We start from the raw sequence: 24,355 nt of genomic DNA on the forward strand, positions 1-24,355 counted from the left end.
GAAGAAAATTCCGGTAGGATAGTGTGAAAGCAAGATGAACCTCATCTACAAAGGCAAAGATGACAAGGACAGGACGAGCTCGTACAGGCCTGTTACAGTAAAGTCTGTGATATATAAAATGGCAATGCATGCAAGTGATCTAATTAGATCTGTCAAGTGGGTGGAGAAAAATGATGTACTGGGGGAACTACAGAAAGGGTTCAGACCAGGCAGACGCTTAGAGGATAGTAATATGTTTGTACTAACTCAGTGCATAGAGATTTCAGTAGCTCAGAATAGATCTTTATGGATAGCATTTCTAGACATTACGGGAACCTACAACAACATAGACAGTGAATTGCTATGGGATATTCTCAAGCATGAAGGCATAGTTGACGATTTTGTGGAGCTGCTAAGGGAGATATATAGTGACAACCAAGTACAAATTTTATGGGAAGGCCGAAAATGTAATGAAGTAGGGGAAATTCACCAAGGACTGAAGCAAGGTTGTCCTCTATCTCCATTGTTGTTCACGCTTATGTTAAGGGTACAGAGAGACTGGAAAACAATGAATTGGGGTTTCATTTATGATACATGTGTAAGGGTCAAATGGTGCAAGAGAAGGTCCCCCGAGTGATGCACGCAGATGATAGTGACTAGCGGACAACACAAGGGATTTAGACACTTGCCCATATCTGTGGCAACGCAGTGACAAGTCTAGGCCTTAAGTTTAAAAGAGAGAAATCTGGAATGATGATCTTTAATGAAGAGACGAGTAACTACATGGTCTCAATTCAGTAGCAAGTCATACCCACAGTCAAGCAATATAGATACTTCGGCGAATACACAAATGAAGGAAAGGCTTACTGAAGCACCCACCAAGATCACCTGAAAATAAAAGGGAATGCAGCAATAATGAAACATAATGAAACAGAGCGCTTTGGAGCCACAATACATATGCAGTGGTGCATGGAATCTGGAAAGGAGTACCTAACGCTGCCAGTGCTAATGCTGTGCTTAATATCCGGTATCCTGTCAGGGTTGGAAGTTAGCCAGAGATCGGTAGGCCTGTTGGCCTTGGGAGCCTACGGCCAAACTACAAATGAGGCAATGCAGGGTGACATGGGTTGGGCCTCGTTTGAAGTCGGAGAAGTGCAGAGCAAATTTAGTTTTGAAGAAGGACTCAGGAACATGGAACAAAATAAATGGGCAGCTAAAGTGCACAAGTATTTGTACCTGAAAAACGTGAATGAAGTGGTCAAGAAAGTTAGCAGCCAAATACTGGGTAATTGAAAGTGTGAATAGACAACCAGGAGTAATCAAAAAGAAAGTGAGAAACAAAGAAAGTAAATTGGATGCAACGAATGGAAACAAAAAAGACCACGGAGATTTACAAGAATGGGAAGAAAGAAATTAGAAGGGAAAATCTGTACGATAACACAAAGTGCAGTGTCTTTCTACTTGAGGCTTGAGCAGGTTGCCCAACTACACCAACATACTGTGAAGCAAATACTCGTGACAAGGCACGTGTTTGCTGCAGCAAAAATCTGGTGACCACTCAGCACATGTTAATGGAATGCGAAGGCATTCACCCAATGAGACCTGTAGGTAACGCACACCTTCCAGTAGTCGAGATAACCAAGAGATGTTTTGAGTATTGGTGGAAAAAAAAAGCAGGGAAGAGATTAATATGACCGGATCCATTACAGGCATAGGTAATGGTACAAGGTAGATAGAGAAATTTTGAGCAAGAGAAAAATTAAAGAGATGTATACAAAAATGGTAGAATTAAAAGCATGTATAGCATACCTGAGTAACTCAAGCATGCTAGGGGACTATTTGTCCCCACCCATTTCAAAGGGAATGCCAATAAATCATTATCATAAAACTTGAGGTTGCGAGCCCGATAAAACGACGTTGAATTTGTGCTCTGGTCGACTCGGCAACATAATTTTTATATGACTGAAGCAGTGAAGATACAGAAGTTTCTGTCGGGTTGTCTAACTTTCAGATCCAACATGTAGGCTGTTTTGGCAATGTCTCAAACAATGGTAGATGAGTGCATGTTATTTTGATAACTGTGTTCGGCTAATATTAAGTGCAGCTTTATTTTTGCCACAGTAGGTTGCTTTTATCCATCAGTGTTTCAACAGCATATGCACAAATTATTACGAGTAAGCCTTCCCGTTGTTTCGGGTTTTCACTCGCCCAAGAGCACGCAGTGGATTTCAGACGGACCTTTGACCGAAGCTTAACTAGCATTCTTGTCTCTTACATTTTGTACATTATCAGTGCAAATGCGCTTATTCATTACTGTTTGATACTGTGAAACACTCCACATTAAGTACAGGAGCTGAACAAATCACATGGAGGCTCCAGTGCCAGTTGAATGCACGCTAGACCACCCTGCTTGCAAAGAAAAGCAGGTCGAATGCAATGATCAAGTATGAGAAGGCTTGTTTCCTGACCTGACAACCACGTGAATGCAGCAACAAATGAACCAGGTGCCAGCTGCAATGGGTAAACACTGCTGCTCCCTATATAAGAACTTGCATGGTTTGCTTCCAGCCTCTGGTAGAAACCGAATATGTCATTTAAAATTCTTCTTTCAAATCATCAAAGGGGAATACAATATTTACACGTCCAATATTATATTGTAGTCCTCCGGATATGACACAAGACAACGGCACAGCCTTACAGTGACTCCATTAAACGCAAGAACCAACTCCTATAAGTATTCTTATTTCCCCAGAACAATCACAGACTACAATAGTCTTACTAATGATGTGGTATTACAAATTTCACTGAAAATGTTTGAAACCTATCTTTAATTACCTTACATTTCTTTGGAACTGTAATATACCCATGTGTTGTGCCTGCCTTTTCTTGTATCTTTTATTTGTGTTCCTTGATTGCTTGATTTTTGAATTTACTGACGATTTTCGCTCATTTTGAAATTTGTTAACACCAATGTTTACATTTCTATTGTATGTCCACCCTGCAAAGGTCTTGTATAAGATCGCAGTATTAAGAAATAAAAATCTTGCCAGTTTTAACATTTGGAAAGCTGCTGCTTTCCTGCATAGCATGAGCATCACTATGGCTAGTATTGACGCCAACAAATGTCGACAATTTTTGTGTGTGACATGACTTAAGAAAAATGCGAACTAGGAAATAGGTGCATATTTTTTTATATATCAAACATTTATTTCTCGGTACTTATGCTTAAAATAGCAAATTATGACTTTCATTCATTGTGTTCATTGAGGCGCTTCTTTGAAGTTTCACATAAAAATTCTTAAAAACTGAGCAATTATTATTGCTTTACAGGCATTCAAAACATCAGCGATCAGGCTTTAATTTTAAGTATTGCGATATATAATGCGACTGCTGCATTTTGAAATAAAACAGTGTAACATAAAAGCACTTAAAATGAGCACATTTCTAGCAGTAACGAAAGAGTTAAATGCATAAGCTTTGATGACTGTGATAGATTAGCAAGCTATGTGTTAAAAATAAATGGAATAACTTGTCTGGCTATCCTTATACACAGCCATTCTTACCACAATTGGAGCAGCAGTTCAACCAGCCCTTTATTCAGCCCAAGACACTTGGCGAAGGCCCAGCGTAAGCCACACACACCGGCGATTAAGAGGAAAGACACATGGGGACAATTCACAGATGAGTGAATAATAATGGCCTCACATTTTGGCACGCTGAGAACCAGAATCCTGCATAAACACCTGACCTGCAGCAACTATACATGTTTTCTTTGCCTGCCTCCCCACGGAACAGTATATGAAAAAATCTCCCCTTCGGCCAGAGGCGTAGTCTTTACATCTAAAGAATTATCCAGTCAATTAGAATGGTATTTACATGTAAAGTGGTGGGAGAAAGAATGAGGCTTCCTGCTTCAGAGGAAACACACGTGTAGGCAGACATTTAATACAACTGCTCGAGCCAGGGCATACATGAAATGCAACTAGTAAATCAGCCACATTAATCAAAAGCTCAAATGAGCAGTGATGAAAGGCGCGAGACATATTCAAGTAATGCACAATACTACAAAGAAGACCACTGCAAATTTCTTACAATGATTCATGACAAGCAACAGAAAGCACACAAAGTGATAGCACCTGATTAACATGTTATATTACACATGACTATGTACACTTGCAGCTTTTTTATTGCACCTCAACTGACAAACAGCATTGGGGACCACAGTGCGCGCTCACCTGCGTTGGTGTCAAGAAAAACACTCAAGGCTGGCTTTGTTTTTTATGCATTATGCTCAACAACAAAATGTTCTACTCATAACCCATCAGAATGCTTCAGGTACAACAGCGTACCATTTTTGTACTTGAGAGCCTCTTGGGCCATGCAACAGAGCTCGTACTTCTGAAATGGGACCAGCTGGAAACTCTCAGATTGTGGGTATAAACAAATCCATTCACAAAATAATTTGTGCAAAAAATAGATGTCTGCCTAGCATCCTCTGTGAAAGGCCTTGCCAATGTCCCACTAAGTTATTGCAGTGAAGATGCAGTGCTAGTCAACTTCAAACATCTTTTTCTTGCCTAAAACAAAATTACTCGGAGTAACCTTTCTGAACAAATCATTACGTGTTCTCCTATGAAATACAAAACCTTTTATATTTCTAGGTGGACCAACTCAATGCAACATTTACAGCTGAAAACACGACAAAAACAACTTCAGGATAATTTTTATTTAAGATTTCGTGGTTGTTGCATGCCAAAATATTTTAGTTAATTATTTGGACCCAAGACTACCAAGAATACTTAACAAAACAACTGTAGACAAATCTAAAGTTTTCAGCAAAATCTCAAAAATGCCCCAAAATGGCCTTTTAGCATTTATAAGCACATCCAAAATAAAGTTAAGACCTACAAAGAGGAGTGCATACTAGGTACAATTTTTCAAAGTTAATGACATGAAATTTCCACTTTCGCTAAATAAATATTCATTTTTTCTCGTCTATATCACATTAATTGTTTTAAAGCATTGAATTCAAATGACACTTGGGCAGACAAAAAATATTTCATACAAAATATTTTTTTAATACTTTTCTTTGGAGCTACTAAAGTTAAAAAAAATGGAAGAGGTTCAATGCTAGTGAATCTTGCATGAAATGGCCACGCTGCACAGAATCTTCCAAATTAATGGGGTTCAATTTCCTTGTGAAGATTGTCCAATATGTTAACCATACCTGAAGTTCCTGGAAAGCAAATTGTAAAAGCAAAGTTTTTTTTTTTTAACAATTGGTGTTCCTTCACTGAACGAGACACCCTGCAGATAATGCAATAAATCACCTGTTTACTGCACAGAGCCAATTTCTGACCACACCTGTAGCATCTGACGGAAGCAAGTGAATCCTAAAAATTGTGGTCTTTAGTACCAGTGACCAGAAATAGCTACACCTTGGTGTGGCTATTTAATTATTCCAGACTGCACAAGTCAGTGATGCCAGTCACTGGCCAGCATTATACCCAACAAAACATGCAAGTTCAAACACACTCGACAAAACATGGCAGCTACAGCCATCAAGTATAGCAAAATGAGTAGCATTTTGACAGCAAGCATAATGTTTGTGAACAGGCATTACGAGAGCATGCTGGCATCAGTACCACTTGCTAAAAGCCATTGCCATCAGGATTAACTTGCATGGAACGGACAGCCTCAGTGTCCTTCTTCATTCATATGGCTCTATGAGGTGGGTCATTATTCCACAGCATTAAAAAAGAAAAGGAACCCACTACCGTATCAATTAATTCCAAATGAAAATCACTGACAGCCTGATGGTATCAAGAGAGTTCTAAATGGTTTCAAGTGGCCATCATTGTGAGTCCAACTGGTAATAAGACAGTTCTGATTGGTTCCATTTGGGCATCACTGTGTGTTCACTTATATTAAGAGTAGTTTTGGCGGGGTTCGGAGTGCTAATTTTTGACTTAACTGTAAGTCACTGGCCAAGTAATCCACGAAAATAATAATAATAATAATAATAATAATAATAATAATAATAATAATAATAATAATAATAATAATAACAACAACATAACTACAATGAGAGTCCTAAAATAAAATATCTTTGGAGTTTGATGTCATCCTTCGAAAGAAGCATTTAACCTTTTGTCAAATTAACAATGTCACATGAAACTTTATCAATTGTCTTGAACCACTGGCACCACTTTTCACCCAAATTTTGCTTATGTACGTATAGACTAGTGCAAGGGTCACATCTCCAACTTGGCAGCTCAGAATATTTGGGGGAAAAAAAATCGACTGGAGAAGCTATTGTGTTCAGTACCTGGCATGTGCATGCATTGGCAAATGTTTGCACGCTGAATACTTCCACGTGCAGCTACTAGATGGCGAGAGCTGCGCATTGACCTCTGATGCAATGGTACATCTGGGGTGTGCACAAGTCAGCACTGGCACCATTTTGACCGAAAGGTTCGGCCCTGCATACGGACTGCATCTCGTCAAAATTGTGAAGTGTAGCCCATACACGAGTCTATATGGTACACAGCACCTGACAGACTTCTTACACTGAAATAGTGAACGGTCACTGAACTGTCATAGTGTGTTTATGCGTGAATAAGCTTTAAGCTTCCCAAATTGAGTTTAAAGTATGTCCGTGTTGTATGAGCCATATAGTTATTTTGTTTTTTAATTGGTCCCAACAAGTGCAACTGAGAGACCAACTGAGTTCAGGTGGGTCCAAGTGTGTTGAACACACCAATTGGTCCAACTGAAAAACCAGCAATTCTTTCTTTTTTTTTTTTTTTGACAGGGCATCACTTTAAGACTTAAGTGCATTTTTTGTAACCTATCAAATACCTTGGAGGTCTGCCCAGTGTACCTTGCAGAGTACGATATTCTCAGCTTGACATGCGCATAGTACTTGACACACATTAACAATGAATTTTGGTGCGTGCTAAGGATGGTCAACCTGCAACATCAGAACTTCTAATTGGACTCATGAGCCCAATTGGTCCAATGGGTGTAACTGTCCCCATCGGGCTCATAAAGGAAAAAAAAAACATTAAAGGAGTCCTGCACTATCCCTCAACAGTGGTGAAAAAACACATTCCACGGACAGCATACACTGCTGTGCACATCTCGGCCGAATTCTGCACTTGCGCGCAGTGCACCGGGCTCAGAAGTGGAGCAAAAAGTCACCCCTCTCCCAAACACTCTCTTTTCAACAGATGCTTTCTCCTCACACGTTTCAGGGCTGCCAACAGCTCCCATATTTTGTCATATAGCAGATTCCCATACACGGCTGCTATTGGCCAATAGATAACATCAACCAAAAAGCGCCAGCCAACGATTGTCTGCTTACACGCGGCAGCACCCGCCCACATAAAAATTACAACTTTGGGCATAATGCTTATCAATTATCAATGCGTTGTATTGAGCACTATAAATATATTGATTTGCCACTATCCGCACAAGGCTGGTCTGCACCATGTGGCACGGCCAGGCTAGAGCGCGCACTTACAGTTGTGCGCAGCTGCACCTGCTGCATAGCGTAAATAATGCGGCTGCCATGTGGTGCCGAGCCCTCTCGCTGTAAGCCGTAGGCGGGGCATCGCTACTCTACCGAAAGAGAGGACGTTTAGGGCAAATGGGAAAGTTAAATATTGTACTCCAAGCATCTGTGCTCGTACTATGTATCTTTGAGAGATTCTTTCACTCTATATTCCTGCCAAGTTTTTGAGGCTTCAAAGAAATGTGGTTCAGAGCCTTTTTAATGTTTGCAACACAGATGTTTGACACTGATTCAAGAAGCCTACTCACGCACAAACACACAATAGCAATTCACTTCACTACTGTCACATGCTATACTAGGCATTTCAGCTACAGCTGCCTCTTATTAAAAACAGGGGATTCATGACAATAATACCTTTTGCTAGCCAAGGTTTACAACAAGAACTGACAAAAGAAAACACCCTGATGGATAATTTCACAGCCCAATGAAATATAAAATTCCATGCTAACCAAAAAAAAAATGAACTAAAATGCAGTCACCCAAGAAAAACAAATGAACAGTCATTAGTACTGCTTGACAGTAGATTCACATAACTGTGAACTGAAGGCCTGCTTCTTTAGCTAATGTCATTATCAGCTGCAAGGTTTTCTTGCTTTTGTTTCATGGCTTGGCTTCGCAGCATGCAACATAACTTGAACACACATGCACTCCTATATAGTAGTCTGAATTTTTTGTGCAAGCATGCTTTAAAGGAAGGCTTTTGATCCATTTTAAATGAAGCTCTTCATTAGCTACTAACATCCAAATTGACACTGGTGACACAACACTAATAAATAAGTACCGAATCTTAATTAACTGAGCAACTAAGTGGTTCATCAGGATATTTTCTTTTGGCCGGCTTTGTTACGAATCGTGGCCAGCAAAAAGCATTAGTGTGTCATGAATGCCATATTTTTAGTAACTAGTTAGTCATTGCTAAAACACTCAATAATAAAAGCAAAATTTGGGTCATCATGTAGTGCCAGTGGTTCAATAAAAATAGGTGACGTTTTATGGCATATTAAAAGCTAATTCCTGCTCTCTATTAATCATACCAAAATCTTTTATTTGAGGGTTATTATGCTATTATTATTCACAATTTTGTCGTTTCACAGCATTCAGTCCCTTCCAATTGAAACTGACTGGCCCATCAAGCCCCATGAAAACTTATTGCATTCAGAGATCCTATTATGAGCAATTGACATTCATAGACTCCAACCTCGGGAAAGCCTGAAAAGCATATTTGGCCATATTGCTCACAATGCAATAATGCCCATGTTATGGCACTGTAGGTATCTGAATAAATAAAATACATTGAAGTAGTGACCCTTTGGTTCCAACTACGCACAAATAAAACACAATGAGACCAGATCAGAACAGCATTGATACCAACTGAATGTGATGATATTAAATTGGAAGTGCCTTAATACAAATTACACATTTGCAGTTGGAACTGTGCTAAGACTAACTTAAACTTTATCGATCCATAATGGAATTAATTGGGCAACTAGGTTTTCTATAAAGATAATACGGTCCAATTGCATTTTATTGAGAAACTATTGTTTTATATTACTTTGTGCACTCTTTTGTAGCCTCCCCGTGCACTAGCTTGAAGGCTATTGGATCAGGTGGAAAATGTGGTGCACCAAATGTAACACAAGATGAACGACAAGGTTAAGGTGATGCGAACATGATCACATGGTAGCTATGAAGAGTTACAACAGCACTTCCTCTGTCACTTTACTGTTCGACATATTTGTATGGTCAAACTGCAAGTGTTACAGCTGCCAGCATGGCCACATATTGTGTGCAAAGAACATGATTCCAACACGAGTGTACATGCAGTTTACAAGGCATCATGTTCTCATATGACACTGATGCCACATCAATTCATGCCAGTACATTTGGATCCTAGAAGCTATACTGCACTCACTTGTGCTTGCCCTTTCCACAAAGCTCCATTCCCACATCATGATGGCAGTTTTGTGTGCTGCTCTGTGTTAGGGTCTAGATACACAATACTCAAAGTTAGGGTGCGTTAGTTAGGATGCATTTCAGTCTCCCTCTGTGTGTCACATCTTAGCTTTGCACTCATGTGTATCCTTCAATCCATAATCGCTAAAGCTTAGATTATTGGGACATGTCCCAATTTTGTAAAATGTTCTTATCACAGCATTGGCTACCACTAGGCATCTGAACTAATAAATAATTCCCACCTGATCTTTATCAACTTCACTACCCTAAATTGACAAGCATCCAGATTGTCTCAAATGTCCAGATTTTTTTCTTTCTCCAACAATAAACAAACATGCCTGTACACAATGTGCATTTCACTTACAGATATCTTTTCAGCAGCAATGATGACAATGGCCTCTAGAAAGCATTTACATGTGAGTAGAGAAAGGGAGACCTGCCCCATTATCAGAGTACACTGGCCCTTCAGCCAATGCTTGGAGCTAGACAATGTGATCGAGAGAGGGTTGGTGCACGTGGGTCTTCCCTTCTTGCAGTCTTACTACTTCAAGTAAAACAATAGTGACCTAACACACACTACTGATTCTTTCTTTAGTCTCCACATAAATGCAGCTATAACCAACCAATTTAGTAGGCAGTCTAGGCCAAACATTCTTGCGGTCATCGTAGCACTGTCCCAATCTCAGCAACATTTTCGCACTAGAATTCGCCACTGCCTAGCAATTCAGTTTGACGCGAGAGACACCAACAGCACGGACAGGTTCACCTCAGTAGGAAGCCACTCCACATTATCATTTCACGGTAATCGGTAATTTGAAAAGTGCCTTTGCTTATCTGGGAAGCCTTTTTCAGGTGAAACAGGTGTGAAAAGCTCAAAGAAAGGTTATGCAAACAGATGCTATACTGCCTAGTCCAACAGATTCTGAGATGAATGAAAGTGCAAAATTCGTACTGAAATGTTTAGAATAACCTCACCTTACAGCTGAAGCAAGTGCCACTGTGAAGGCCAGGACTCTGGAGATGTGGAAACACCACACTAGCAAAACAGCACTTGCATGTTTCTGGTCCAACTTAGGTGCACCCATTCGGTACAGAGACGCCAGCTTCCACTGACCAGCAGTTAGGACCAAAGGAAACAACTGAATGAGATAGTCCGTAAAGAAATGCGCATTACTGCCATCACCAACCATGACACAAAAATATCTGCGCTTCACTACCTGCACAACACAAGCACAAGAGAGCCACAACGCAGGCTAAAGCATTGTTCATGAAATGGCATCCCCTCTGCAGCCGTATTACTCCGAGGCAAGCACTCCAAGAAGAAACAAACGCACCCCAAGAAGAAACAAACGAGACAAAGCTTGGCTGCGCACAAGCTGGTCACTTGCATTCCACATTATTTAGTTTTGTTGAGCAAAAATTATCAGTTAAAGAATGAAGTGAAATACATACTGACATGTAAAACATGCCAAGTAAAGAGCAAAAAGTAAGCAATGCTTTGGCACGCTTTGTAAATTGGAACCCCAACGTCATGGGTTTCAAAACACTTTTCTTATACCATGTGGGCCATTGTGGCTCAGTGAAAGTCTAAGGCCCAAACAGGAGCTGTCAACATCTGCCAGAAGTTGGTGCAGGAATTTGAATGTGACGTTTATGTGCCTTACACCAAGCCTTCTTTTTTTTTTGGTATTGTGTCGATCGGCAGCTCAAGTTCTGTTTAGTGTCCCGCAGTAGTGCCAACCATGCCAGAGGCGATTGCAGAAAGGGTTAGTGCAAAGCCCTGGCCCAGTCATCCCTAAAGCATTGTTCTGCAGCAAGCGTAGCTTCTGGTGAAATTCCTAATGGCAGGAATACAATGTTATCAGAAAGAATTCTCAAAATTCCTGCATGCATTCTTTTATTTTGGGTGGTGAAAAGTGAGCTACTAAGGTAGCTGCAGAAATAACATGTCTAGGCACAAGGCTTGCTTCTGAAGTAGAATCCTTTACCTACACATATAATTTGGTTTTCAATACGTATCTGTTGGCTGCACACTGCATTTCTGCATGCAACGTCTGGATGTCGTTTCCAGCAACAGCCCCAAAAATTAAGTAAGTGTGGCCTGCTTTGATGGCCATTAATGACCAAGAGAAGCAACTTTAGCAGTGGGCTTGTTGCTGTCCAAACCCTTTCTTTAGGTCCAAAGGAACCTGAAACCATGTGTGCAAGGTAGGCCCTTTATAACAACTGTCAGTGCTTCAACACAATTTGCATAACCATGAGCGGCTTCACGTTCATGTCAACTACAACGACCACTGATCTGCGCATTTACACTCTATGTGCCCATCTCACATAGAATAAGCGTGTGACATCACGCAGGTGACCAAAATGACTGGCTTCCCGCATGACATAATCTGCAATACTTTCAACACGGCAATGCACAGATTTTCTTTCTAATAGCACCATCAACTTGTTAATATGACTTCGGTTAAACGGACTTTTTGCTTAATCCAAATGCACTAGAAAGTCCTAGAGAGAATCCCATACATTGCTATGGAAGAATAACTCATTTAGTTAGTACACAAAAACATGCTGCTTCGGTTAATTCGACCCTCGCTGGCATCCCCTGATGTGCACAGCGGCTACTAAGGTTTGAAAAACAAAAAATTCGGCACACAGCATGAGGCATCTCTAGGTGTGGAGCTGTTTTACTTTGGTTTTATTTTCTGAGCTTTTCCTTTCAGTTCAACGCTTAGGCAGCATTTAAACATGGGAGTTGAATCGCACTTCAAGAGCACTAAGCAAAAAGATATTACAGACTGCCTCGAGTAACAAAAAATATTTCAATGCGTTCATTTTGCCGCCATTTGTTAATTCAACCAAATCTTGCAGTCCTGCAAGGGTTCAACTAACGCGAGTTGACTGTACTGTTTGATACATAGTTCTGCAAAGGGTTTCAAAAGGGGGCAAACACAGAGAAATGGTGGACTTGTGGCCAATAACAGGGACCACCTACAGCAGCTGCTGTTTTGTTTGGGAAGAATGCAGTATATTTACTCACAAAAACTGGGCTTTGTACAAGACGTGTCAGGCAGCATGGAGAAAGTGGATGCACAAACGGTTAAGAAGCAGTGACAAGGATTACACCACATGAACGTTTGGTATGCACTCTAGGAAAAACTTAAGTGCAGCTGTGCTACCTTCTCGCATGCAAGAGCTCCACCTTCAGCACACAGTAGAAGACAAGAGCACTGTGTTTGCCCAACAAGGAACGAAGTAGACGACACTGGCCCCACAGGGCGACACGACGCTGAAGGGCCTGCAGTGAATCTGTTGAGGAAGTGATTAACATAACAACCTTTTCAGGGTCCCTTAAAAAACTAAACAGCATCTTGTGCTGTACTAGTCCTGATGAAAGTAACATACATGCAGCATGGACAACGCAATAGGCAAATTTTAAAATGTAGATTTTTTAAACATGCATAATATGTTGGGCATCTGCATTAGGCTTGTGTGCTGTCACAAACAACAACTAGATACTGTCAGAAAACAACCATTTTGACAACTGCTCTTGGGAAGGAAAGCTGATCACCCAAATAAATTTGCAAACAAATTCACCGACGATTACGATACTCCCTAATGCGAAACTTGAGTGCAGTTCTACAAGTGTTTTTATTTCGCGATATATTGGCTGGCACGGACAATCTGTATTGTGCGGCACGTTGCAAACGGAGCGAAGTGTGGCACGACTGCCTCACTAATCGGGATATCACAAGAGGCAGCACGCGGGCGACGCACGGGCACGATACACAGCAGCCGCTGCAGACAGACATCGCAGACAACGTGCACTACTCGGGCACCATCTTGAAGCCATTGTCCTCCCAAAGCCCCCTCCTCTGCTTTCCCCCTCGCATCCTTCGTCCTGCGCTCGTAACACTCAGTGACGCCAACGCTTGCCACAGGAGCCAGCGCCTAAGAGCTGCGCTATAAAATTTCAACTGTCACACAGGTGCACTGCCAAGCTGCCAAAAAATCTGTAAAAATTTAGGACACTAGTGGCACGGTGATTTGCATGGAACTGTGCAACATCTCTTTTACGTAGTACACTTCCAGGCTGATCGACCAGTAGTGGCCAACATGAAATGTGTTAGAACGCACAAAAGTACTTTTTTACCATTATAACAGCACCTGCAGCATGATGGAGTAATCAGAGTCTGTGAAAATAGAACATGTAGGCAACCACGGAGTGCAAATATTCACTACGTAGGTGTTTGGGCTCTTACCATTGGCAGTGAGGGGTTATCTCAATGGGCAAGAAGAATGGGAACAGAAGACCGAAAAAAGTTTGAGTTGAGGGCATGCTTTCTTTTCTTCTCTAGTATCTTGAAATTTGTCAGCTGAATATGTTCGGACTGCATACTCCTACCCTATCGCTGCCATCCTCGTTACATTTATATCACCGACAGTCAATTTATGCAACCCGCAACCGAAAAATGGTGGCTTAAAAAGTGTTCAATGGCCCCATTAACGGTTTGACTATTTTTAACAAACAAACAAACGTAGTGTACAGATGACGCACCGGCAATCGCATATGCAAAGTATTACAGCGCTTTGATCCGCATAAACAGCTGAAATTTCAAATCAAACACTGTGCTCCTTCACTCTTGAGGCAGCGCACTCCCAGCCAGGAGCCACAATCACAGGCACACATTTCACTTGACAGTGAGTGTTTCTTCCCTCACCATGACTGATCACCCAATACAAAAGGCACAATGCTGCAAGAAAGAGGTGGGGATTACACCGTGGTCCATCCCTCGGCTCTGGTATGGGAGAAGACAGGGAAAGAACGCCGCTTGGAAACATTACTCGTATCAGAGCGTGTCTCCGTTGGCAGTGACATTTTTCTCCTGATGGCATGGTAACAAGACACGCAATTTATTCTATCTCCTCCAATAATGAACGAATTTGAATAACTATTTCGGTAAAATGCTTCTTAGACGGTGCTTTACAGTTTCCAGTGTATAAATAAAATCTTAATTAAATTCCAGGGTTTTACATAGCAATACCATATGATTATGAGGCACACTGTAATGGGGGACTCTAGATTTTTTTGGACCACCTGGGGTTCTTTAAATGTGCACCCAATGCACAACGCATGGGCCCTTTTGCCCCACCATCGAAATGCAGCCGCAGTGGCCGGGATTTGATTGCACGCCCTCCTCAGGCTTAGCGCAACGCCACGACGGCGGGTTAACCAAAAATTTGCAACAGGACCTAGTGAGGGGCTCTTTGAAGCAACACAGAGCTACCAAAGACGGCATAGCTCTGGAAAATAAATTTTGACCATTGGGGTTCTTTACTCATACGCAAGCATTTCTGCCTCCACGTGGCCAGAGCCTAGTGGCTACTGCAGCAAGTGAGAAATTGTGTGCTGCAAGAGAAAACGCAGGCTGTGTTGCACGACAACGTATGTGCATACAAGCACCAAGAACGAGTCAATACTGCAAGGCTATTGAGACAACCATGCTAAGCATCCTGTTAGACCTGCTAAAGAACAGTTGCCAGGAATATTGAGGATAGCAGCCCTTTTAAACGCTTTAAATGCGGGAATAACTGCAATGCAGACAGTATTTGCTGGGGGGCCTCTAAATTGGCTGTTCCAAATGTTCCCTTTTTTTATGTCCCAATTCAAGCAGAACTGATCAAAGTGTATAAGGAATGTTCAATGATTGGGTTGTGCAAACATTTGAAACTTTTAAACAAATCAAATATTGTCCCATTCAGTTTAGTCCTCAAATCGAATAGCCATCATTTGCAAATTCACTGTTTTCTAATAGTTTCTTGAATAGTTTGCGCAATGAAACATGACACCAAAACAAAAATGCAATTGTCATCCCAGAAATTTTACCATAAGCAATAGCCGACTGGAAAACACTAACTGAAGCATATCCCCAGCACCCATGGCCTGTATACCATTTATGTAAATAATGTTATTTCGTGCATTAATTATAGTTGTATAATAAACAAGTTTAAATTTTTCTTAATTGTCTACCTTATGACCCAAGAATTTGTGTGAAAAATGCGTTACACACTTGTTTCGTCCTGTTCTTCTATGTAAATATTCTTGTGTATTCTGCTCATCCTGCTTGGACTTCTTGACCGCAGTATTTTATAAATAAATAAATAGTGCACATAAAACGCAGAAATTATAATGGAAATTTGGGCTTGCTGGTCCATGATCTTCAGATTGTATAGAGCAGATGTAAGGACCACACAAAAAAAAGAAGAGGACAAGACAACAGGGCACAATTAGTGGAAATTTGGGCTTGTTGGTTCATGATTTTCAGATTATGTGTCGTCTTGTCCTTTCCTTTTTTTTTTTTGTGGTCGTTCCGTCTGCACTACACAACCCAAAGAACAGAAATTATGTGGTCGTATAGACGTAAAAACAAAATTGCTAGCATCTTTCACTGCTCAGGGAGCCAGATTTTGCCAGCTAAACTGTGGTCATTTTAATTAAAATTTTGCTCAGACATGACAATGACATTCAGTGCAGGGCATTAGTCAAAGCTCGTTACTACGAACCCCACATTAACGAATTTCTCAAAATTACTAATATTCTCTCATTTAGCGCAGCGGATGATTTTGCACGCTGTGCATAAGGAAACATGAGTACCGGTATAATTCAGTGCTACACGAATACTGAGGCAGACACAAGCGGATTGCAGAACATGATCATTCGCAGGAACATGGTAGAAAATGACATAGTTTTGGTACCTGCGCACATGACTGCATGACCGTGGGAACAAGCAGACAAAGCGGAAGTACATCTCTCTTGCTTTGGTGCAATGTAAAACAAAAACACACAGACATTCCGTTTGTGTGTTTTATTATTTCTCTACAGTTCAATTCATCAATTCAAGCAACAGATCACACCGATAACAGATGTTGCCTTGAATAACTCTCAAAGTAACGTGTCTCGATGATTGCCATCACACTGCGGACACGAGTACGTAGGCGCAGAGACACGAGTACATCGCCGTCCAGCTTGGAGCGCGGTCGCCACGAGGGAAAGGGAAAACACTGTTTGGATTGAAACTTCAGACCTTTCCGTGGCGCATGGTGATGTAATACATTGCAAACACGGTTGTTAGCGCACATTGTATGCTCTGCGTTTGTCAGCTCAAAATGGCCAGATTTGGTGAGGGGCCCTTTAAGACATTTGATTAGAAGTGCCATCATATGCTACAACCATTCCAAATAGAGAAGAGCGTGTTTTTTCCACATCAGACCTCGAAGGTATACAGTGATGTCTCATTAATATGGGTACCTTGGTTCCTGATGAATACTGTCCATAATAATGAGCCTTGCTCGAAAACAAACAACATTTATCCAACCCGCTCTAGCACTCCACACGTGGGCGGCCGCATGTGTGGCGTGGAAGTGCGCAATGTCGATCTACCTCAAGCAGGCACACCTTCCAGACCCTCTCAAAATCATGGTGTTTATCCCTCACCACACAAACTACCATGTGCACCACCCTGGTTTGTATTTCCCGCCAACATGCTATCAGGTGAAGTGGAAGCACAAACCAAAGTAATGCTATGGTGGGACTCAAATTCAAAAATTTTTTCTCACTCAAAATGCAAATTACTTTGAGTAAAACTTCCGTGGCGAAAGCTGTTATTCTTCTCAATGATATCCGCTCTTCTGCTTATTTTTTCATAGACCACCTTAGTGTGTCACTAACATCTAAACATAAGCCAAAATAGTGTTTTTGCCAAATTCAGGCTTTTATTTTGGAGCCTGTGAGCAGCGCATAGGCGAGAACAAAACTTCAGAAGATAAAACCTTTTAGGGACAGTTCAATTAAACATAATTCCAGGTTTCCTTCCCTGACCGGTTTTTGTGAAAAATTTTTCAAAAATGCTAGAATTTGCACATTTTCAGCTCAGTGCTAAGGACTAAAAGATATGAAGTTATTTTGTGAAACTGTTTTATACTGAAAGAAGAATGTCCAGGCAATGCGAAACCTCAAATTTTGAAATAATGCGTAAAAGGGTCTATTTTGGCGAATGTGTTTTTCACACCTGGTTTTCAATCATTTCGTGAAATTCAAATGGCACTCACGTGGCCACAAAGTTTTTTCTTTCCACATAGTTTCGGAAAATGCTGTGCAAGCGATGCTTATACATGTACAATTTTTTCACAATTTTTGAGAGACGATTTTTCTCGAGCGCCACGGTTGCGACAGTTGGCGTGGAATGACCCATATATAAATTAAAAACTTTAAAGCAGCACTTTTTGAACATGGTAAGTAAACCAGCCTAGTGGTTTGATAATTCTTGCAAGACCAGGTAAGTCAAACACTGCAGATAGTTTCATTCCTTCAGTTTTTGATCCTGCCTTTAGAGACAATCCTTGTCTTCAGTCATGCCGCCATGCATGTACACCAACTCAACCAATGTCCTCCTAAAAATGAAACTTCATGCCTGATATGGTGCCCCCACTGGTGCAAAACGATACCAATCTCATTACTATGGCCTTCGAGATTGGGCCGAACAACACACTCGTCTCAGAGGCCCTGCCAACACCAAAACTAAGTAATTATGGGCACAGCAATAACAAAGCGGAAGGTTGCAAAGCTGTGCCAGCGTGACTTTGGCAGAAAGAAACAAGGAAGAGACAGCCTTGTTGTCTGTTCCTTTCTTGTTTTTGCACTGCTTTTTCTCTGCTCAAGTCGTGAACCATGTGGCCCAAATGCGCACGCTCCTGCAATATATGTGAAGGGTTCAATGCAAGAAATTCTTTTATTAAAATTTGTATGCTAACGTACTAGAAATCTAAAATACAGGCAGCCGTACACTTGTGCAGTTCCCTTGTAACACACTTTTCTGTCCTCTATCTCTTTCCTGCGTTAGTCAGTGGTATGCATCAATTTGTGTCATTGCTACTGTGTAGAGCTCATCTCTACACTTACTGATACAGTGTCTGTCCCTTCCTTACACAACCTGTTCTTTGCACCGTTTCTTTCTGCTCTTGCTACAGTAGATTGTTAATTTCAAGGAGATTGTTAAGAATTTTATGACAAGCACTTCCAGTTCCACTGGTTGCTGCAAAATGCTTTCTCTGCCGTAGCCCTACCGGCCAACTTTTACAATTTTATTATAAAATGCCAAGTTTTTGGAGCTTGTTTGCCATTGTCATATTAACACCAATAATTTTAGTTTTTCATTTGTACCTATATAGGCACAAAACTCATTACAAAAGAGTACAATAAACCCACTTACTTTTGTAGCCTGATTTTTCAGAACTGCCAATTATATGGTCCTATCTGCATAGTGACGCCATCAACTTATAGAACCAATGTATAATGTCAAACAAAATTTCGGCTGCTGTTACATGAACATTCCATGAATACACTTTACAAACATTACTGCTTGTATGTGGTGCAAACCATTCTTGCCGAGACTACACAGCAATGTGCCACTCACAGTGTCCCTATAAAAGAATGTCTGCAAATCTTTAAGAAACAGTCGACAACTTTAGTAACCATACAACTTTTAGTATTCCTCACTAAATTTTAGCGTTATTTGGCTACGACTGTCGTAGCTCCCAAATTCTAAGGTTGTCGGGACTACACATTCAAGTGAGGGTTGTTAAAAAGTGTCACGCCAGTTTTTGTCACGATTAAAGCTGGACAGTTACAGTTGATGAATGGGCACGCTGCCAGGGCACTGATGCTACTGAACTGAAAAGGCCTGAATCACACTGCATCGGCAAATCTGCACCACATTCACCGCCGATCACAAAACGTGTTTGGGGCCCTAACATCTCGAAATAAGTAGCTTTGTCACACTGCGACACCCCTGTGCCAAGCTAGCATTCAAATTAGCAACATGGTGGTCTTACGGAGAGACATCCAATGTACTTTTCATATTGAGAGTGGTCGTAGCAGCTGTGATGGAATTTCACTTTCTTCGTTCTCGTGTTCTAAAACATTTTACAGTTTGAACTGCAGCTTGTGAGCAACATTTTAGCACAACTACAGTGTCAAATTATCAACAGCATTGACTTGCACCAAACGTTCCATTACACTAGCCTCACAACTGTAAACAGCAACTGTACAAACTAAATCCAGGTTACACAATGCTGACCTCAGTGGCTAGGAAAGTACTCTCATATTCCAATACATCAGTGACTAAACCAGGGGGAACAACAAAACAGAAGTAGGGTATTCTGCACAGTTTTCACGACTTGCAGTGTTGTACAGTGCTACAGCTGTCCAGGGTTGCCCAGTACTCGGCCTGCAGGTGCCTGCTGCAAGTGCCAGCCAAGTTCAATGAGCTTGAGCACCTAACAGGACCACACAACAACCAGGCTGAGTGCAGCCAAGGCACAGAGCCCCACTGGCACTGCCCACACCAAGAAAATGGGCAGACAAGTGCCTCAAGGCCTGCTAAAAATAATGGCCCATTCAACTAGTCCTCCACTAGTGCTATAAGGCTTATGTAAGACGGCATTCAAGCTGTGCTGCAAGAGGGACAGTGAAAATCAGGATTCATTAGAACTACTCCCTTAACGTTGCAGTCAAGCTTAGCCTTGCACAGGCTTTGTGGCACTGCCAAACTTGTCAAACAACCAGTCCTACAGTTGACAAAAGAACAAATGCCAAAGCTTAAACCACTGTACAAGTGACAGCTTTGCAGCTGCAACCTACAAAACTTGATCTGCCTAGGCCACATCTCTTCTGCGTGTAAGCAGGAGAAACACCCCTGCCATGCCACAACAGCTATGCTGCCCGCAGGTCTGCCACATGCACCACATGAATGCTGGTGGAAACGCACAGCAGTGTTGGCAATACACTGTTGGGCTGCCACTGCCCTCTCGCACTGCCCACTGCCACTACCACTGCCCTCTCACAGATAATCTTATACAAGGATGGAAGCTGGTCTACAATACACTTTTTGAAAGGGTCGCTGAAATAATTTTTTTTTTGTTTTTCGCTCAATCCATGAAGGTTATTGCTGAAATAATTGCTTTCTTACAAAAATATCACAGTGCACTATATAAAAAGAGCATTTAGTCTTTCCCCCCCAATCCTCTTGACAGAGTGTCCTCCAGTATCTCTGGCCAGGACCGGCTCGTTTTGACATGTTCACTGCTGTTCTGGTGGTGATGCATGGTCATCCTGCACACAACACCTGTTCTGCACGTACAGGGGTGGAACTGTCCATAGTCATTCAGGAGCCATTTTTGGAGCAAAACTGCACTTTGGAGCAGCTTGGAGCAGATTAAAATTAATTTTGGAGCAAGTTAGAGCAGATAAAATTTCATTTTGAAGCAGCTTGGGGCAGGCCAATCTGAATTTGGTGGAATAATGGAATATGGCAGCAGACTTTGAAAGCACTACAGAACACAGAATTAAAACAACACGAGCGTTGTACTGCAATTGTCGTAAGCAATGTCTTGAGCATAATTATGAAGCAGATTACCCCAATACTGAAACAGTCCAGTGCATGCAAAATTTGGTAATAGTGCCTGCAGATTTTGCATTGGTGTTAACAACCGTAAAAAACATGCATTCTGCAGAAGGAAGTCCGAAATTTCAAAAAGTATCAATAACTTTTTATAACAACTTTTTTCTTTAATGTCTCGACAGTGTGCGTCAAGTGCCTGGAAATGTGCTTCACCAACAGACTGTACAGAAGCCAGAGTTATGAACTACTGTCGTTTATTGAAAGCCATTTCTACACAACAGAGATAGTTTCGCCATACTGCAAGCCAAGCAGAATGTGGAGCAGTAGAAGCTTGCTTTGTAGCTATAGTGTACTAGAATATGGAAGAGTCGATCAAGAGGCGGCACAGCGCATGCTTTCTTTCCTGTAAAGCTGAAAACATCGGTGGCACTACGATCGAACTATATATTCCTGCGCAAATGCTCATGATGATAGCAGAAAATTTTCTCAAATTATGCGCTCCAATCAACGTGCCAACATAATTTCTGGGTCACCATATGTCACCACAGACCCCTAGAGCTGCAACTGACCCTGGGCTGGCATAACGTAAAACTATTCCAATTTGTTTTTGTACCAAATCTGCCATTAACCCTTCGTGATAGCTCAAAATGGCTCAGGCCTCGCCCATGTGGACAAAAAAACAGATTGGAACATTTTTCTTTTATGTTACACAAGCCCTGGGGACGCCCGCCCACTGAACCTGCTACAGCGCGCGCTACCTCTTTAATATCTAGTTCGCTCACAGTGCCCTCAGCCTAATTTTCGCTGCACCTCAGCTAGGGCGCACCACGCCAATCGGCCCACTGAACTGTATTCTTGTACAATCTCAATACAGTTGCCCTGGCCATTCCAACTTCAGCAACAACTGCCGGGAGTGGCCTCACGCAAGCAGGCCAGCCACATGCTAGAAGTGCCGAAAAGTCCAGTGTTATCAGCTAGAGAATTACGAGAAACTGTGTGGGAGGCACCGTCATGCAGTGTGCGGAATGTGAACGGCTGCACTCTTCTTGGAGAACAAATTCGCTCGCTGTTGGTGGCCACTGCTGGAGCATACATGCCGAAGCTGTTCTGGTGCAGCGTGGCGCACTTTCAGTCAGTTTTCTGCGTTTGACGCAGTAATTTGCGTTTGTATCAAAATGGCGCAATCAGCACAGGAGTGTCCCATGCCTGCATTGCCCAAGACTCTTCACACTTGCTCCTCCTGTTTCTCCCTTTCACACAAAGCTATAAGTGCGTGACTGCTTTGTTAAGCAATAATACTTGGTTCTTGTTTCTTACAGATAAGACCAAGTGCTGGCTTACTGTTAAAGAAACCATTTGCGCATAGACCAGGCTAAGGTATTACAGACAGCATCATGTGGGAAGCCAGTCTGCATTACATCAATCACTGAGTGAATAGACAAAGTGGTGATCTCTGTGAACGGGAGAGATGCGCAACCCTGAATGTGTGTTGGTGGGACGCAGGCCTTACGTACAGCACTTGCTTGCGCCCATGGGGACCACAGTTGAAGGGAACATGTAAATGCCTGAGCTAATCTCTGCAACAGACAACTTGCGATTCTGGTTCATCCCTGCACATAGCCTCCACTGATCCCCAAAGCTCCTCAAGTGCTTGTGTTCCCTTTAACAAAGGACCACACTGTATGCACAGCCTTTACCTAAATGTACACTTGCCAAGTGTTGACTATTCTGGCTAACCACAATGCTTAAAATGCAACAGGAGCCACTCACAAGGTGAGCAGATCATACACCTTCAACAAAGGCTGTACTGCTTCAATGCATTCCAACACAACTGTAAAATTCTTTTTCAGCATCCCTTTAATTGCGAAATGCACATCAAGAATAAGAACATTTAACAAGTTATCCTGCGACAATGCTACCTGTAAAGGCTCAAAGGAGTACTGCAGAAAATTTTTGTCCTGTTTTTATTTATTGGTTAGACCTCGACACAGTAATTATGTTATGGAGTCTCGATTCCCCGAGAGTGCCAAGAAATAATCAATTACATGTCCTTTTAATACAACTATTTCAAAATACATACCAAGAGCAGCGTGGCTCGTTTCTCGTCCAGAGCCATGCTGCTCATCCATTTTGTCACGCATCACACATTTCGTCACCAAAGCATGTTGTGGCGGTCTCGTGGTACCAGACACAACTGAAGGGTACACACACAATGGCCATGGTGCCTAAAGCGTTCATTCGGCACCCCATAGGACAAGAGGGGAGGGGGTGTCCCCCTGCGTTTTCAAGAGAAGTGAACAATTGGAAGGGCCAGTTTGGCAGCTTTAGAGACAGTCATTCTATGGCCTACAACCACCACACCTTGCCACGTCCATTTTTGGCGACTTCAATAACCTTTTTCCCATCCAAGGCTGTGCACACTTGACAAGCATTTTGGACAGGCCATAAAACAGGTGCTTCAATTATTCATTTGTGGCGCTCTCTAGAAACTGAGGCTTCGTACCGTAACTATGGAGTCAAGAGCTACCCAAGAAGGCAAAAGCTGGTCACTGAATTTTTGTGTCAGTACTCCTTGAACTTAAAGTAAGTTAGCACTGACTTTTCATTGATAAAATATTAGTACCTAAAATCTTGCCCATGAAATTCCAGCCAAGATAGTGGTAATGAATTTCCCATGACACAGCAAACAACACTGCTGTGTGGCAGCAATGCCCTGCACAATGGCCAGGAAGAGAATAGGGACACAAATGCACTCACCTACTCAGCAGCTTAGCTGGTGCTATGCAACCCAGCTGCTGTAATCACAAACCGGAGTATTTCACAGAAGCCAACATGCACGGGCAGCCCCCAGGCAAGGAACAAGCAAGTTCCCCGTCAATTGCCCACAGAAGCATCATGAGCTCCAGGAAAACAGTGCTGTTTGCTCGCAAACACTGGTACATGTGCGTTGATCCCACACACAAAAACTGAGCAGTTCACATGGGATGATGCCAGCTATCACTTGCAACTTAAATTACTTGAGGCTAAAAAAATGAAAACTCACAACATGCAGACACTTTTAAAACCAGCAGCAGCTAACCATCAGTCACATAATGTCACCACTCACAGAGCCAAGCCTCAAAGGCCTGTATTTTGATGTCTCTGGCTCACACAACAAGATGGCAAAAAAAAGGGAGGGCAGGAAACACTGTCGAAGAACGTCACCCCTGGCATGGAGCGGCAAAAGGCACAGGAAAGAAATGATCTGTGGTCCTCCTCCTTCAGATTTTCAGGTCCTCCTGAGCTCCAAGGTTGGCAATGGTCTTCTTGATGCGAAGCGCCGTCAGCCGGGCAGCCGAATTATGGTACCAGCACTCCTTCATGATCTTGGACATGACCCGCAGTGCCT

The 24,355-nt window shown here is 42.0% G+C and overlaps 1 protein-coding gene across 4 annotated transcripts in view; it reads right to left on the reverse strand.

Moving 5' to 3' along the window:
* Positions 1-3,908: 3,908 nt before the first annotated feature.
* babo (TGF-beta receptor type-1 babo) overlaps positions 3,909-24,355 on the reverse strand; it is a 136,383-nt gene continuing 115,936 nt past the window's right edge. For all 4 annotated transcript variants that reach the window (XM_075677220.1, XM_075677221.1, XM_075677223.1 and 1 more), the window contains one exon: positions 3,909-24,353. In XM_075677220.1, coding sequence (XP_075533335.1) covers positions 24,228-24,353 — 126 coding nt within the window. In that variant the 3' untranslated portion in view covers positions 3,909-24,227. The remainder of the gene's footprint in view (positions 24,354-24,355) is intronic.

Source organism: Dermacentor variabilis, unplaced genomic scaffold, assembly GCF_050947875.1.
Source record: "Dermacentor variabilis isolate Ectoservices unplaced genomic scaffold, ASM5094787v1 scaffold_12, whole genome shotgun sequence".
NCBI classification, from domain to species: domain Eukaryota; kingdom Metazoa; phylum Arthropoda; class Arachnida; order Ixodida; family Ixodidae; genus Dermacentor; species Dermacentor variabilis.